Genomic DNA, 15960 nt, shown 5'->3' on the forward strand with positions numbered 1-15960 from the left:
TTAGCTCCAGCAAGCCTGGTTTTATCCCTTTCCCCTTCAAATCTAGTTTAAAGCTGTTCAAATGATCCCTGCCAACTCCCTTCCCCTCTTTGAGACAAGTGTACTCCATCTGTCATCAGCAGGCCTGGTGTTGTGTAAACCCACCCATAATCAGAAAACCCAAAGTCTTGCTGGTGACACCAGTCTCAAAGCCAGATACTGATCTGACGGGTCTTCCTGTTTCTTCCCTCATCACTCCCTGCAAATAGAGGGACAGAGGAGAACACCCCTTGTGTTCCTGGTCCCTTGACCAGTTGTCCCAAGTCCCTGAAGTCTCTCTTGATTGCCCTTGCACTTTTCCTTATGAGTCCATCACTGTCTACCTGAAAAGTCAGTGATGGATGATAGTCTGAGAGCTTTACGAGGGTAGGAAGCTTTCTAACCACCTCCCTAACCCAGGCCCCAGGCAGGCAGCAGACTTCCCTAAGAAATGGGTCGGGTCTGCATATTGGACCTTCTGTTCCCTTCAGAAGGGAGTCACCTACGACAATGACCGGTCGCTTTTTCTTTGAGGACAGAGTTTCAATAAAGGGCACAGGGTGACCTAACCCTGGCGATGCTTCCAAGCTAGAACTGTCGTCCGTGTTAGTGCTAGGTTCCACCTGCGGAGCCTCATACCTGTTGTTCAAGTGCACCCAGGAAGGTGGGGTGGAGGGAAGGAGTCTGCTTGCTGAGTCCCTTGCTGAGGGAAGGAGTCTGCTACGCTGGGCAGGATCTTGTCACCATTGACTCCTTTCCTTCCAGTCACGATGTTCAACCAAACTGTTGCTGAAGTTTGGTGGTGCACACCAAGCACATGAATACTCACAGGCATGTATTTATGCTTTAATCTTACATGTATTATAAAAAATATGTTTACCACTATGCTTCTGTAGAATTCAGCTCTGCTGCTGTTCTTTTTGTCCCGAAAGGAGATGTTGTGAGATCTTTGACCCTGTGGAGATATTTTCATCTCCTGCTGTTTTTTTTATACCGGAGGTGGGAGCTATTCAGAAGGTGTTTACACTGACATTCTTTCAAGTTTTCAGAAATAAAAAAATTATTTGCTTTATAGCAGAAATTTAATAGACCCAGAGACACTGTTCACTGGAGAGGGGACCGGTCCTTGCTCTGGGGAAACCCACATTCTAGGAATAAGCTTTCACAGAAAAACTAAGTAGGGCAGGATGCATTTTATTTCAGTGCTGGGAAATCAAGGAGAAATTGCTCAGATGAGATGTGCTGTGAAAGGTGGGCAGAAGAGGGGAAACAGCAAAGGCAAGAGCCCAGGATGGTGGTTGAGCCTCCCAGATGACCTGGGTAAGAATCGCAGATTGCACTTCAACTTGAGAAATGGTTGTTAAAGGTGCTGGTGAGTTTTGAACAAGGGAAATAAGTGGTACTCTCACGTCGAGTTGGTAAGTTTAGGTAGTTGAAGGAGTTCAGTCCTTGATTATTTTCACTGTGAAACGCTGTCAGTAGATAAAACTGTCCCTTTGGGTACAGCTATGAAATTTCTGTTTATGTATGATACTACTCACACACCAGGACTTTACTTTTCTGGCTGCTGTAAATTGGCACAGTCATTAAAATAAACAGCAAGATCTGTCCCTTTGCACGTACATACCACTTCCCACCCCGTAACGGAGTGTACCAAATGGAGACGCGTTTTTCAGGCCTCACAGATTAATTGAATGCAAGGTGAATTTACCCTTTTGGTTATTTATGAAAAATTTATGGAAAAAATTTTGGTTGTCATGTGTCTTTCCTGTCATCAGACGATCCCCATTGTGACAAACACAGGGAGTGTATCTGCGGTCTAGTCTTAGGCTCTATATTTAGCTCTGTGATACAGGGAAAGCTTTCCATGATTAAGCTATGTTGACCGATACCAAAAGTAATTACAGCCACGACGTGCAGCAGGTGAGGTGTGTCACCAGGACTAGGTATCACTATGTCCAAAAAAGGGTCTGGGAGACAGAGTGGATTATGAAAGCGTACATGAATCACTAATACTGTTCTATTGGGGAAAAAAAGAAAAATAGGGTAATGTTGTGTTTAAATCAGAGGACTGTTGGTGAGACATATGGAGTTATCTTTTCCCTGTTAGGTGATCATTTTCAGGCACTGCTTTTCGTGAACGATGTGTAACAAACTTCGGCATTAGGCATAACATTTTCAGAATTGATTTTTGACAGTCTGGGATAAATTACCACGACTGAGAGTGAAATCTCCTTCATGGATATTCTCTGATGGCAGGTCAGAGCTTTATGAGAAGTAGAGTCACTCTGCTCTGGGTGTGTGAATGAACTGGATGACTTCCCAAGGTTCCTTCCAGCTTGCTTGGTTCTCTCAAAAAGATGCAGAAACAAAACAATCTTTAGGAGCGAACCACTGTGTTCCCACAACAGGCTGAATCTTCTTCAGAAGCACCTTCAAACAGTAGTCTGTCTAGACAAGCGACCAGGCATCTGGGAAAGACCTAATGGACCTTGAGTGAGGGTGGATATAGTCAGATGATAATGGTCCATTTCTTTATGCTCCCTGATGACCTTCCCCTTCCACCATCTAAACGTCACCCCACTGGGCTCCGCTTCTGAAGTTCCCTTTCTGGATCCTCCATGTCGTGCGTAAGTCTGGTAGTGTTGAAACAGGACTTATCATCTCCCTCTCGTGGAGAGCAGCTCGGCAGCCACACTCCCCGTTACTCCCCAGCTGAAAAAAAGTTGGAAACTTGGGATAAGAAAGAAGTGGTGAGGGATGTAGGAAAACAGGCAAAGAAGACATTACACCACAAAGCAATTTTGTGCAATAAGATCAGGTCTCAGGAGCTCTTGTCTTACGGTAATACATAGCAACGTGTCTGCCTTGCCCTCATTCTTTGTCCATCTAAACAAGTCCAAATTTATATTTGGATGAGGGGGGTAAAACAGTAACAAATTGGATATACCTTTGCTTTTTAGCCTTGGTCTGCCTGCCTTGGTCCTCCCCAACTGCAGGTTCATGCCATTCACTCTTCAGCAACTGCTGCCTTTCCCGTGGGCATCCAGCCCGACCTTGTCAAGCAGCAAGGTCCATCCGGACATCAGCGCACTGTCCTTTGATATATGCTCTGCTCTTTTATACATTATCCTTTGCTTAAATGCTTTGGTTCAACAAACATCCTCAGATAGAGACATGCTGCTATAAGCCCCTCCACTTGGCTCAAAAGCATCATCCCTGACAGGAAAGGATTAGGTTCTCCATATTTTTTATCTGTTTCATCTGATTTAACCATCTCTGTACTTGGTCTCCTGGAGTGCGCAGCTGCTTCTGCAGAAGCTCTTGCCCGGCTGTTTCAGAGGGACCCACTGATCCCTGTCTGCCTGTGCTGGCTGCACCACTGCCTGGAGAGAGAAGGTAAACAGAAAGCAAGGTGTTCACACTGTGCATAACAAATGGTTCTTGGTACCGAGCGAGGAAAATTATCTCACCGAAACAGATAAAGGGAAAGGGTAGGTTTGTATGGTGCAGACCAGACCTCTCCTGACTCCCGTCTGTGACGTAGTAGGCTGTGCCTCCAGCTAAAAGTTCCTTCTGCCCTGGCTGCCTTCCCCAGACCTGGCTTGTGGAGGCTTGCGTGCACAAGCCTAGCCGCCTGCCTAACGAGCACTTGGCACCATGTCTGTGACAATATGCCAGTCCATGGGCTTCGTGGTGTCCGCTTTAGGAATAGGAGGCATCATTGCATCAACGTGCATGGACCAGTGGAGCACCCAAGACCTGTACAATAATCCAGTGACAGCAGTGTTCAACTACCAGGGCCTCTGGCGCACGTGCGTACGGGACAGCTCCGGCTTCACCGAATGTCGTGGTTACTTCACCATCCTGGGACTGCCAGGTAGGGTTTGCTGGCTGTGAGGGCAGACAGGTGGGAGGACAGAGCCATGGATGTGTGCTAGAAGCCATGCATGAGTGGTGGTCATTGGTGATTTTTGGTGCAGAGTATGGAACCTGGTACCCAGTTTTTAGCCAAAAGGGACCTCAGGGGCTTGCCAGGTAGGGTTTGCTGGCTGTGAGGGCAGACGGGTGGGAGGACAGAGCCATGGATGTGTGCTAGAAGCCATGCATGAGTGGTGGTCATTGGTGATTTTTGGTGCAGAGTATGGAACCTGGTACCCAGTTTTTAGCCAAAAGGGACCTCAGGTGCTTCCCCTGTTTGGATGACAGGTCCCTTGGAGGTATCTCAACCTGCCTCCTCTCCCATCACCAAGCTGAGGTTCAGCAAAACTCATTACAGCTGACGGTGCATCCAGTTGGTGAGGTATTGTCCAGGCAATCCACCCAGGGCAGTGGTTGCTCCATTGGATGATTCACTCCTTGTGCTGTGGACAGCTTGGTTATATATTTCTACCCCAACTCTATGGCTGTGTGTGGCTTCCCACCAGAAACCACTAATATTCTTGGCATCGAAGAAGATCCTTTTCTAAGAGGATATGTCACAGTTCAGCTCACTGTATTTCTGTGCGGGCTAACACCACCAGACTGGATTTCTCCTTAATTCACCTTTGGTTCCAGTTTTTTCTTCCACGGGTATCATTCCTTTCCTGGTTGTGCCCAGAGTATCTAGGGGTGCAAACAATTAGGTTACAACAGGATTATCTGGGCTTTCTTCTTGCCTTAATGCAGTGAGAAAAAAGGTACTTAAACTATTATATCCACCTAGCCTCTGCGCTTTGGCACAGCAAGAATAGAGGGAAGAAGCCAGTTACATCAGTAAATCATTGCAGAACTTCTGCAAAAGTGCATTTCCAAAACACACAGAAATAAACATTGTGCACAAAAGTTGCTTCTTTCACAAGTAGTCTATCTCTGTGCAAATCAAACCAACATAACCCAATGCAGCAATGGCCTCAGACACCAGTAGAAGAGGTGTTTCATCTCCTGAGCTGTATCTCCATCTCTGGATCCTCACTCCCAGCCGGTGTCTGGCATTAGCTATGCTGCAGCATTCCCACGTAGGTGCCAGGGATGCCTGTGAACATCCTCCTCTTGCTGGAGCTGTGGCTTTGAATGCGTATCTTTGCAAAGACTCTGCGGTACAGACGTGTATTTTTCCCAGAACACGGGCCTGATCCAGCCTGGGCATCCAGTTGTGCAGCCCTTAGCAAAAGCGGTGCGCTGTAGAAGGGATGGGTGAATGAAGGATGGTATCCAATGAAGATTGTTTGGGCAAGGCTTGTATTCACACACGGCTATTAGAGTCAGCAAAGCCAAACGGTTTCACCAAGGGAAAATGCGTGCAGAGAGGGGGAGGACAGGTGAGTAATACTTGACTCCAGCAGGCTAATTACTTACAGGTAAAGAGATTAAAGTTGCCATATGAGGAACAAGTAGAGGTGTAAAAAGCAAATCCTTCCCACGCACGCATACACCCATAACACACCGCAGAACTTCCTCAATTCTTCAGCTCTAAAAGCTTAAAATTAGAGAAAAATGTAGCTCTAGAGAAGAAGCAATTAAACTTCTCAAGTGTTCAGCTCTGGGAACTACTTTAACCTTTGAAGAAACCAGAATACTTGAGATACAGGGTTTTTTTTCTTTCAAAATACCTCCATCACTCACCTCAGCATTACAGGAGAAAAAAGTGTATTTTTTTCAATTCCCAAGACTCCAAGCTGGTGGGTGGGTATTAATTTCCTAAAACTGAAACACACAGCAATGTTGGGGAGCACAGATTTCCTTCATTTAGCAGATGGGCTGTGAGAGATTGGTCTGTCTCTCCTCAGCTACATCCAGCAAGGTCTGTAGCTTCCTCCCAGTTGCAGACAGAAATAAGCATCGCATCCTAAATGACCGGGTTTCTAACAAACTGGTCATCTTAGAGTGGAATTACCATGTGTGTTTGTTTGGCTTATTGCAGTTGCCTACAAAAAGGGATTAAAAAAAAAAACCCAAAGGAAAAAGTACAACCTTAAAAACTAAAGTTGGGTGGGACCCTGAACCCTGCCAGAAATGGCTCTCCTCATTCTCAGTGGTGTTGGAGAGTCAGTGTCTTCCCAGCTGTATGTAGGTATGTGAATATTTATGTGCTTTTGTCCCTAGATGCTTTTTGTGACTGGTGCTTTCAGCACCGCTCTACAAAGTGAGGTGGATTTTTTTCCTTTCTTTTTAATGAACAGAGCTTGCTCTTCCGCAGCCACTTTCTTGGCCCCCAACTCCCGCCACCCCCCCTCCTGTTTTTCCCTCCTGTTATATATTGTCTGACACTTCCAGTCTCTGGAGGAGCTGGTGCAAAAGCAAGCGCCCCACTGTTGTGTTTTATAGATTGTCTCCGTCTCCTGAATTCACCTGCTCTTACAGGCATTTCTTCCCACCCAGCTCCAGCAAAGAGCAACTCTATCCCAACCAGAGGAGGGGAAAGCAATGCTAAAAATCAGATTATTAATTGGCTAAGATACTATTTAAGCAGATCATCTCAGTGTTTATTTTAACCGTGCCGCAATTTGATCTCCATTAAACCCCCCCCCTTGCTAACCACACCATAGTTAATGGTTTGTCAGCATTTCTATTATAAACCCCTATATATTATTCTGACAATGGCAATTTATATTGGGAACAATAATGCCGGAGTGAATAAAAATAATAGGACTCTAGCAAAGCAACGAGGTGACCTGAGTACATCTACGAAATTTTGGTTTCCAAGGACTTTTTTTCTCAATCCCTCACTCCCATAGCAAAGATTAAACTTGTCTTGCCCGTCATCAATTTAGTTGTGAATTTTAATTTCAAATAGATTGAGGGAAAAACAAGACAATAGATGACAACGAGAAATAACACAGGTAGTTTATGGCTCTCGCCCTCCCTGCTCAGCTATAACCACTCAGTCTCTGGTGAAATATGTCACTTGAGAACTAAGCCTGTTTGTTCCGATGTTGCTTTCTGTTATTATTTTTTGCTGCTTCTTTGGTGTGTCTGCAGACCTTACTGTGATTGTCTGGAGGACACAATCTGAATTTGAACACACAAATAATAGACAAATAGCAATAGCTGAGCACCGGCAAGGCTGGTAGTTTCACCTAGAGCAGAAGACACAAGGCATTTTCTGCTAAAAGGAGCATTTTTCTGTTGCTTACAAGTTTGTTAGACTCCCATAACATAGGCAGTAATTTTCCTGTTGTCTGTTCTGATCTCTTTTCCCCAGACCTCTTCAGCTAGACTGGTTCAGCCATTTTTGAAAGAACATTTTGTTTTCAAGTTGAAAGCCCTTTTGACACTTCCAGAAAGGTGGAGGTATCTCTCTCTTGTGGAGGCTTGTGACTTGAAAAATAAGAATTTTGCTTTTACAACAGCAAACTTTGAAAGTCTAAGAGTACCCTATTAAGATTCTACAACTAGTAAAGGGGTATGTGCTGCTAGAGAGGTCAGAGTAAAAACGGCCTGATGGGAATGCAATTGTGACTGTCCAGTCTTTTGCTTAAAACAATGATTTTCAGTTTTGCTGGTGCAGGGTATCAGAGATGTGCCCTGCATAGCTGTTCCCTGAGCAGAGTTCATGTCTGGGAAGTTTTGATGTTGGTGTCTCTGGATTTTTTTTTCTTCTATATAGATGTTCTGACAAGGTTTTCTTTTATTTCATAAAACCAACACATATTTTGAGGCATAACACATGCTCTGGAGATTTTGGAGGCAGGGCAGCCAACTGGGCAAGGAAACAGCATCCTTGCTCCCTGGAGCTCTTTGATGTCCAAAATATCTAAGTATGGGGACAACTAATTGCTGTATCATGATCCTCCACCGGTGATGGCCACAGCAAAGTCTCTTCCAAGCTCTTTTTGCTACTTAAAATACTTTCACCCAGTCAGTTCTGCTCCAAATTTTGAAAAGTCTGCAGGCAACTTTTGTAACCTCATTAAAGTCTTTTGAGACCAAGTTTTGTGCACTGAAGAGTTTAGGTAGCCCGGGTGGGCTGAAGGCTTGATATAACACACCAAGGGCATGTGTGATGCTACGGTGGGTTTGCACTCACAGCAGGAGCTGAAGGAGGTGTGGGGATGGAGAAAGAGCTAATGTGAGACCCTTAGAGAAGTCTCAGGCACCACAATCCCCAGTGACACATGCATGTATCACATCCTTGTTACTGTTTCATGCCTTTCCACCATGAAAGGATTAGAGACACGAAAAATATTCTCAAGTATCTGGGCTGAGGGACAGAAGAGAATAAAGGCAAGGGAAACAGCAAGGAGCTGTGGAGATGTGAGTCTGGGCTACAGCTCCTGGGTGTTTAGGGAAGGACGCAGCTTCATGCACCCCAGCTCTGCTGAGGGACCTCGAAGGATCTCTGGACCACCTGAAGATCAATGGGGTAGAGTAAGTCTGAGCTGCGACAGGGGCCTTCTGTGACCTCCTTTTACTGTTAAGTTTCAGAAAGGTCAATCCTTCTCATGCTGTGGACTGGTGGACTCCTGGAGGCTGTGTTCATCATAGCAATGGAGGGACAGAAAGAGAAGGGTGGGTTTGCTTTGTTTCAGTCTGAACAAGCTGGAATGGACTGGCAGGGCGTGAGCTGTATTTGCAAATTTTAAAGTAAACATGAGTTGTAGATGATTTTTATGGGAGAGGCGGTGATAACATTCAGAAGTTGCAATGGGCCTGGTGAACGGTTTTGTGATAATATAGAGTCCACACCTGGGTAGATAAAGCAAGTATGAGCTGAAACTAAGGTTGCAGAGGGGAGTGTTCACAAAGTACCCTTCCTTTTCCTAGTTTGGGTAAACAGCTGGAGATGACCCAATACTCAGAGTGGGAGCCCTGTTCCCTGCTCCTTGGTAAGGAAGCTTGGCCTTTTTAAAGGGCCGTCTCCCCACCATGTCCCTTCATTAGGCACTGCTCAGCATTACCACACTGTCTGGCAAGCCCTCTGGCCCAAGCATTCAACCACTTTGCTGGAGACTGAGCAATGAGCATGTGCTTGGAGAGAGATCCCCATCCTTCAACTGCTCCTGGCTGTAGACTTCTCCCAGGGCGGCTGGAGATGAGCATCAGGTTGTGGTAAAGATGCTTAGACATGCTCTACCACTATTCTGCCACCTAACCACTTTTTAGGTTGTGTTCTGAGCCAACAGTCCAAACAAAACTCTCAGACGATCTTCTGTATTAGCCTGGGTGCTGGGAAAATGGGGTGATGAGTTTTTCCTAGGGGAAGCATGCTTTTCCCTATCATGAGCAGCTCAGAAACAACCATTAAAAACAAGCTTAAAATATGAACATTTCAGAAAGGCAGAGAAAATGGGCTAGGGGAAGGGCTGGGATGGAAACAAGCTTGTGTTTTTTCTCCAGAATTTTGCTTCAACCAACTGCTGAGGAAGCTATTTGTGGGAGCTTTGAGTTGCCTGTGTTTACAAGCACAATGCTAATCAGAGCACGAGAAATGGCAAGCTGTTCATGCTGGGATGGCTGGATAGCATCACAGGCAATAATCTCAGGGATGGGCAAATAGAAATATGACAACTTCTGGAGTGCTGAGCATGGCTGGGTGTTTGTTTACGTCTTAGCTAAGGACTGCAGCATGACCCTCATTACTGAAGGTGCTTTCTCAATACCATTTTTGGAGGGAGGGTGCATGAGGTTTCAGAGGAGAATATGCAACCCTCTGCTGGTTTGTACTCTTTGGAGACATGATTCAATCTGGTCCTCAGAATCAAAGACAGACTGGTTTGCTCAGGCTCTCTTGCATACCTGGAGACAGTTGATGTTATTTTTTGATTACTTCACCATTACTCTAGGGTTTCGATGCCCCATGGTAAGAGAGACGATGAGAATTGGCATCCACCATCACCGGGATAAAACTATATCACCAAGGACAAGTTAGCAAGGAAGCACTGCCTGGGTGGCAGACTTCAGCCCAGGGGACAATTAGGGGCAATCCAGGGGATGGCTTTCTTTCCAATAGGTTTGTTGGGTGAAGCTATGGGGCTTGAGGATGTGAAATGGTGGAGTGGGAGAGGAGAAGAAGAGAAGGCTCCTGTTGGCTTGAAGAGCTAATCCTGCTGCATGCAGCTGAAACCAACAGAAGGGCTTAGAGGAAGGAGTGATGGCTCCCCTCTGAGCAAAGCAAACATGCAGCTATGGCAACCACTCAGATGTCCAATTTAGCAGAAAAACCCCCAGTGATTTCAAAAGTGGCAGAAATTTTGGGAAGAAAAGAACCTGGAAAAAATGTATTTGCCCAATCTATTCTCCCCCCACCACCTTTTCTTTTTCTGACACAGATGTTATTTTTAGCTGTGGCAAGTCCATGGGTCCATTATTTTGTGCAGCCCTGCAAGCTGTTGCACACTAATGATGCAGGGTGACACTAAGCTTGGGAACAGGGGTTATGTCCCAGGGGATTATATCCCTGGGACATAGTTTGAAGTGGTCTAGCCTGGAAAAAGTTACGTGGTCTCTTGCCACTAGGTGGCAAGAAGACGGCAAGTCCTGGGGCATGAAGGAGAGAAGTCCTGAAGAGCTTCCAAGAAAGGTACAACCAGATTTTCTGGACTGAGATACAATTCTGGCTGTGGGGCAGTGAAGGATGGAATGGACAGCTGGCTACGTTACTTGTCCCAGCATTTATTGTTCTCCTGGCTTCTAGGTCCTCTCCAGCCCTTGTTGTCCTCCCAGCTTCTAAGTCCTCTCCAGCCCTGATTCATCACAAAGCATTATCCAAGATGAGGAACGGTAGTCAGCATGCCCTCTCCCTCACTGAGGATGAGCATCTCTTACCATATCTGGCTCTTAAGGACTCACTTCATGTTTTTTGTTCACAGTTTTATTTTTTCTGGCAACTTCCTGACCTTCAGAGTTATCGGAGCTGGCTCTTCCTCTGATATAAACTTGCCAAAGTCAGTGAAAGTTACTAAAGTTGGATAAAATGCTGGGAAAAAAAGACATCTTCTGCCTGACCCAGGAAGGCTTTGGTGGCTGTGATTTGTGGCCATTGGACATGTGAATTGTGCTCTGGCTGCAGCAGAAGGGTCCAGTGCCAAAGCATCTCTGTCTGTTGCCCACCAGCTTGCTTTGCCACAAAAGCAAAAGAGGTATTCTAGGTGGTTGTTCTCCGGAAGGCAGAAGAAATAACCAACATGTAATAACCCCACAGTAATTCACCCATCCAAAGAAATCAGCCTCTCCCCTCTTCCTGGTGGCTTTCACACAGCTTCACAACCAGGCGATGACATCGATGGTGCCAGCAGCACAGAGCACTATCAGAACTGGTTAAAGTGGGAATTCGTCCCTAGGTCAGGGCTGAAGTAAATCATTTGAGGCAGAGTATTAGATGAGAATGAATGAGTGTGAAGTCTGGAAGGTCCTTGTAGATCACTATGCTCTACTGGCAGAGTGGCATGGCAAATTCATATTGCTCCCCTGAGCCCAGCACTTCTCCAGTGAAAAGAGAGAACTAATTTCCTCATTTTTATCCCCTGTCCCTTTTCCCAGGACCATCCCCCCAGCTGATATAGGCAAAGACCTGCAAAAAGCCACTTCCCAAACAGGTGGGAGGAGAACAGGGCTCTTGGCTCGGTGTCCTGTGCTGTGCCATGATCAGCAACCGAGGCGATGTCGGTGATGCTTGAAGTGGCTGCAAGGAGCAACCACATGCCTGTTTATTCCCAGTATTGAGCTGGTGGCCCTGCATCCCCCCACAGGGCTCACTGCTGGCATCCCTATCACCATTGCTTTTGTGCAAATGCCTGCATGGGTGGCCAGATGTCCCTGTCTCGGAATGATGACAGATATGCTCCCCTTTTCATAAGCAGGGGGCCAGGGAAGCGGTGACCTGGGCTAGATGCTGAGTTCATCTGGGAACATGGTTCTTTCCTCTGCCCCTTTCAGTACATTTGCACCGTGCCAAGCATGCAGGAGAAGCCCCACGGCAGCAAAGGGTTTCGGTGAGGGGATGGCGCATGTTCCAAGTGGGTTGGCCGACACTTGACTGAGTGTGGCTGCTTAGCTGGGGGAGGACAAGCACTTCTGAAGGACAAAAGCTCATATCTCTGGCCCTGCCGGCACAAACCTACCCAACGAGAGTGAAACTGGACTATCTTGCAAAAACACTTTGAGCAAACACACTGCTCAATGGAAAGCATCTGATAAGGGCTGCTGCATTTCTGGTGGCTCAGTCAAGAGAACTTTGGTGCTCCCATTAGGTCTGCGGCTTCATCAGGGCTGTCTCACCTCCTCTCTCTGGGGGAGACACCATGTCCACGACCATCTGCCAGGTGATGGGGTTCATTGTTTCGTCGCTGGGAGTTGCAGGGTGCATCGTGTCCACTGTCATGGATATGTGGAGTACGCAGGACTTGTATGACAACCCGGTCACGGCTGTCTTCCAATATCAGGGACTGTGGAGGAGCTGCGTGCGGCAGAGCTCTGGCTTTACAGAGTGCCGGCCATATTTCACCATTCTTGGGCTGCCAGGTAGGGGCAAAAGATGTACCAGGTTTAACTCAGGAGTTCTCCTATAGCTCTGCACAGTTTTCATGCAAAAGCAGGAGCAAATATCTTAAACCACTTTGCGAGAAATAAAATATCCAGGCTACTCAGTGTATGAGCATAAAAATACGTGCGTATTTGTTACCAAAATAATTCCTTTACTCAGTGCAGGTTACAGCTTAGAGCATGTGCAGGTGATCTCTGAATGAGCATCATGCGTTCAGCCTCATTGCTGGCAGAAATCAGCACAGCTCCACTGATGAGAGGAGACGGAGTATGTTCAAACTGCAGGTATTACATCCCTTTGAAAGGGAGCACAAGGAAAACAGCTGCATGTAATTTTGCATTGTTACTAGAATAACAGTTTCTGGAGAAAACAACTGATACTTTTTCCCCCCCTGAAGAGAAAACTGGAACTGAAGAAATCTGCCTGTCAGTGGTGTGTCTAGGAAGGGTGAGACGGGGAAAGGTGTGCGCAGTCACTTCGTGTTGCCTGGGGAGTTTTAGTGGTTTCAGAAATAGATTGCAGAAGGGTGTTACTTTCTTGTTTGCTTGCTTACTTTACATAAAGAGCTGTTTTTCCTTCCCCACTGCATGTATTCCAGTGCTCCTGAGCTAGTCGGACCCGTGGGAGGGGAGCGGCCAGCCTGGCTCGCCGTGCCTCCTTGTAACCTGTGCTTTGCCAGCTAGCAATGAATATGGCCCTGGGAGTTTATTTTTAGTGCGCAATTGCAAACAGGTACAAGAAAGCATTACTGTTCGTAGGCCTTTGGCATTTGTTGGTTGGTGTAGCGTGATGCGGGCACTCGGCCCTGCATCCTCTGGGATGCCTGCCTTGCTTCCCTACTGTGAGGCAGGAGGAATGTTTTGCTGAAGACCAGTGTGTTGGCTGTGGTGTTTGTGGTGTTTGCTTTTTGAGAAAAGCCTGTGACTGTCCCGAGGGGTGCGATGGAATAAATGTGTTTCTGTGTGCCCTGCTTCAAGATCGGTTGGCAACTTCTCTTTCATTTGGAAGAGCAAAACTGATGTTTGGAGTCACTTCTCCCATTGGAACATTTGTTTTAAAGATTAAAAAATATGTTTATTAAACTATATGTACAAATACTGGTCTATATGTACGTATCCTTATAATACTGTGCGTAGGTGATTGTCTTTTAAAAGAGCAATGAGGCAACGGTAAAAATTTTAATGCAATTTAACATCATTTAGATTTTACTTTGATGTTATTTTTAGGTAATATACAATAAGGAAACATGCAAAGCAGTCACAGGCGTTTTCTGTTATGTCTTACTGATATTCTGTCAGTTTTGATCTTCTGTTGTGCCCATTTAGTTGACGGGTACCTTAAAACATAAAGAAGGAATGCCCCTGCTTGAATTTGGTTAACTTAAAAACCTCATTTTCCCCCTGAACTTTCTATATTCCATTAATCATGACTAGGCACAAAGTTAGACTTCCACCTTTGTAGTTTGTATTAGTAACAGAAATGAAGGTGATATTAGGTTTGGTGGCTTTAAGTTGTTTTGCTTCACTCACCTCTCACTACTGACATCCACACTGGGGGAAAAGACATCTCTCTAGTTTCACTTAAATCATTTGCAGTGATGCAAACTGGGATTTCAGATCACTGACATTGATTTTGGTGAAAAAGCTTACATTATTATTTTCTGTGCATGCCATCTCTTTGTCTGGAAATCAGGTGCGTAAAATGAGCAATCATATGTGTGCAAGTACGAAGCAAAGTTATCCTACCTCATGCAAAGTGTGTATGCAAAACGGCAGCTAGTTTCTGCGCTTGACTGACTATAGAGCTGTGTGTTACCTAGAGTTCCTGATACAATTTTTTTCTCCTAGTCTCCTATTTTGTTTGTCTAAGCCCTTCCACTCCTTCCTTTTAGGGAGGTCATTCACCTTTGGAAAACAGCTCTATTCAGAGGACTTTTGATGGATGTAAAAATTCCCTTGAAACTGCGGTGCTCCCTTTTCAAATAGCTCTCAGTTTCAGTCCCATGAACCAAGTGAAGAGGCCTTCACGCCACAGCAGATCTGGGAACACTTTCTTCTCCTTTCTGTCCCTTTGTGGAGATGGTGTATAAGTCAGCCTCATGAGACAAGAATCGATGCTGATGGCTATTTTGCATTTTTCCTGTTGTGCCCTGCCGTGTTCCTCTCTCTCCCCTTTCCAACAGCTGCAGACTGTTCCTTTTCAGTGGAGATTCATGATACTTGGGCTTAAGCACTTCCGCAGAAGTGCAACATCCCAGGAGCCGCCTGGCTTGGTCTGCCTGTTGTGTCCTTTCATGGGCCCCAAATGGGCTGTGATGGCACCTAGGAACCATAAGATCTGTAGGAAGCATCCTAGCTGTCTTGAGGATCATCATGATCTGCAGTGTCTTATGCTGCCCTGAAACAAAAGCAGTTGCAGAGAAATTTAAGTGACTGTAAAGACAACCGAGTATTGTGATTTTCTTCTCTTTGCAGCTTTCTGCTTTGCATCAGGTGCTTCACGAACAACCTTCGAGGGCTGATAAGGCATATCCGCCAGCTTCTTGTTCTCTGATGAATAATAACTAATGAGCTTGCACCTGGGGGCTGATGAATGGGAGATTGAAAATCCCAGGCTCGTTAGCACTTGTTATCAGCTGATAAGGGCAAATTGAGTCATAGGAGGAGCAGCCCCAGTGGGACTGCCAGATGGGAGAAGGTGGAGTATTCCCAGCCTGTGGGATGGCAGACCGCTGGCTTCCTTGTGCATTGTGGTGCCAGCACAGTTCTGCTTGGGTTTGTGGTATCCCACAAGCAAGGAGGCCCACACGGGCACGCCAGCACACACCCTTGCTCTCCTGGGGAGGGTTTATAAACCCTTCTCCCAACTGTGCAAGGCCAGCAGGGTCTGCTCCCTGCTGTCCTACTCCAGTTGGGTTGTATGGAACCCTTGGGCACCATCGTCATTCTGATCTGCGCAATAAAAGGGGTGACAGCAGGCTGAGCTGGGGCTGTAGCATACATTGGCTGCCCTTCTCATGATGTTGGTCATGAGCCCACATCATCTTCCCTGAAGAGGGACAGTCATGAGCAGAGAGCATCGAAGCAAAACCCAGGGCTGTGAGAGCTCACAGGAGGGCAAGAAGAGGCTGCAAAGCGTCCCAGTCAAGTCACAACAGCCCTTGAAATATTTCCGACCACCCCCTCCCAGTGCTGCCACCCTTCCCATCTCTGCCAGGTGAGGGGGAGAGGAGTCTGTGGCCAGCACTGAATTGCAGGCAAGATGGGGAATATGAAAATCGGCTTGGTATTCAAATGCATGGTCCTTCCCCTTCACGTCTCCATTTTAAAAGGTGTAGGTTTCCCTTTGCTTTTCCCTCTACATTTCTACTCCAGCCGAGAGGAGTCTGGAGAGTTTTTGCTACCTTCAGGCTATTAACAGCAGCACTCTGCTCCCACGGGTATGACCCGCCAGCATCACAGCCTGCTTCCAAACAGGCA

The 15960-nt window shown here is 46.3% G+C and overlaps 1 protein-coding gene across 2 annotated transcripts in view; it reads left to right on the forward strand.

Annotated features, from left to right (window-relative positions):
• The first annotated feature begins 3678 nt into the window (after positions 1–3678).
• The window catches only part of CLDN18 (claudin 18), a 16624-nt gene continuing 4342 nt past the window's right edge, over positions 3679–15960 (forward strand). Inside the window, exon 1 of one of the 2 annotated variants that reach the window (XM_010140167.1) lies at positions 3679–3898. In XM_010140167.1, the coding sequence (XP_010138469.1) occupies positions 3679–3898 (220 nt within the window). Of the gene's footprint in view, positions 3899–12239; positions 12460–15960 lie in introns of those variants that run through there. The other variant, XM_010140165.1, reaches the window with a different exon arrangement.

Source organism: Buceros rhinoceros, unplaced genomic scaffold (genome assembly GCF_000710305.1).
Source record: "Buceros rhinoceros silvestris isolate BGI_N320 unplaced genomic scaffold, ASM71030v1 scaffold9007, whole genome shotgun sequence".
Taxonomy (NCBI): Eukaryota; Metazoa; Chordata; class Aves; order Bucerotiformes; family Bucerotidae; genus Buceros; species Buceros rhinoceros.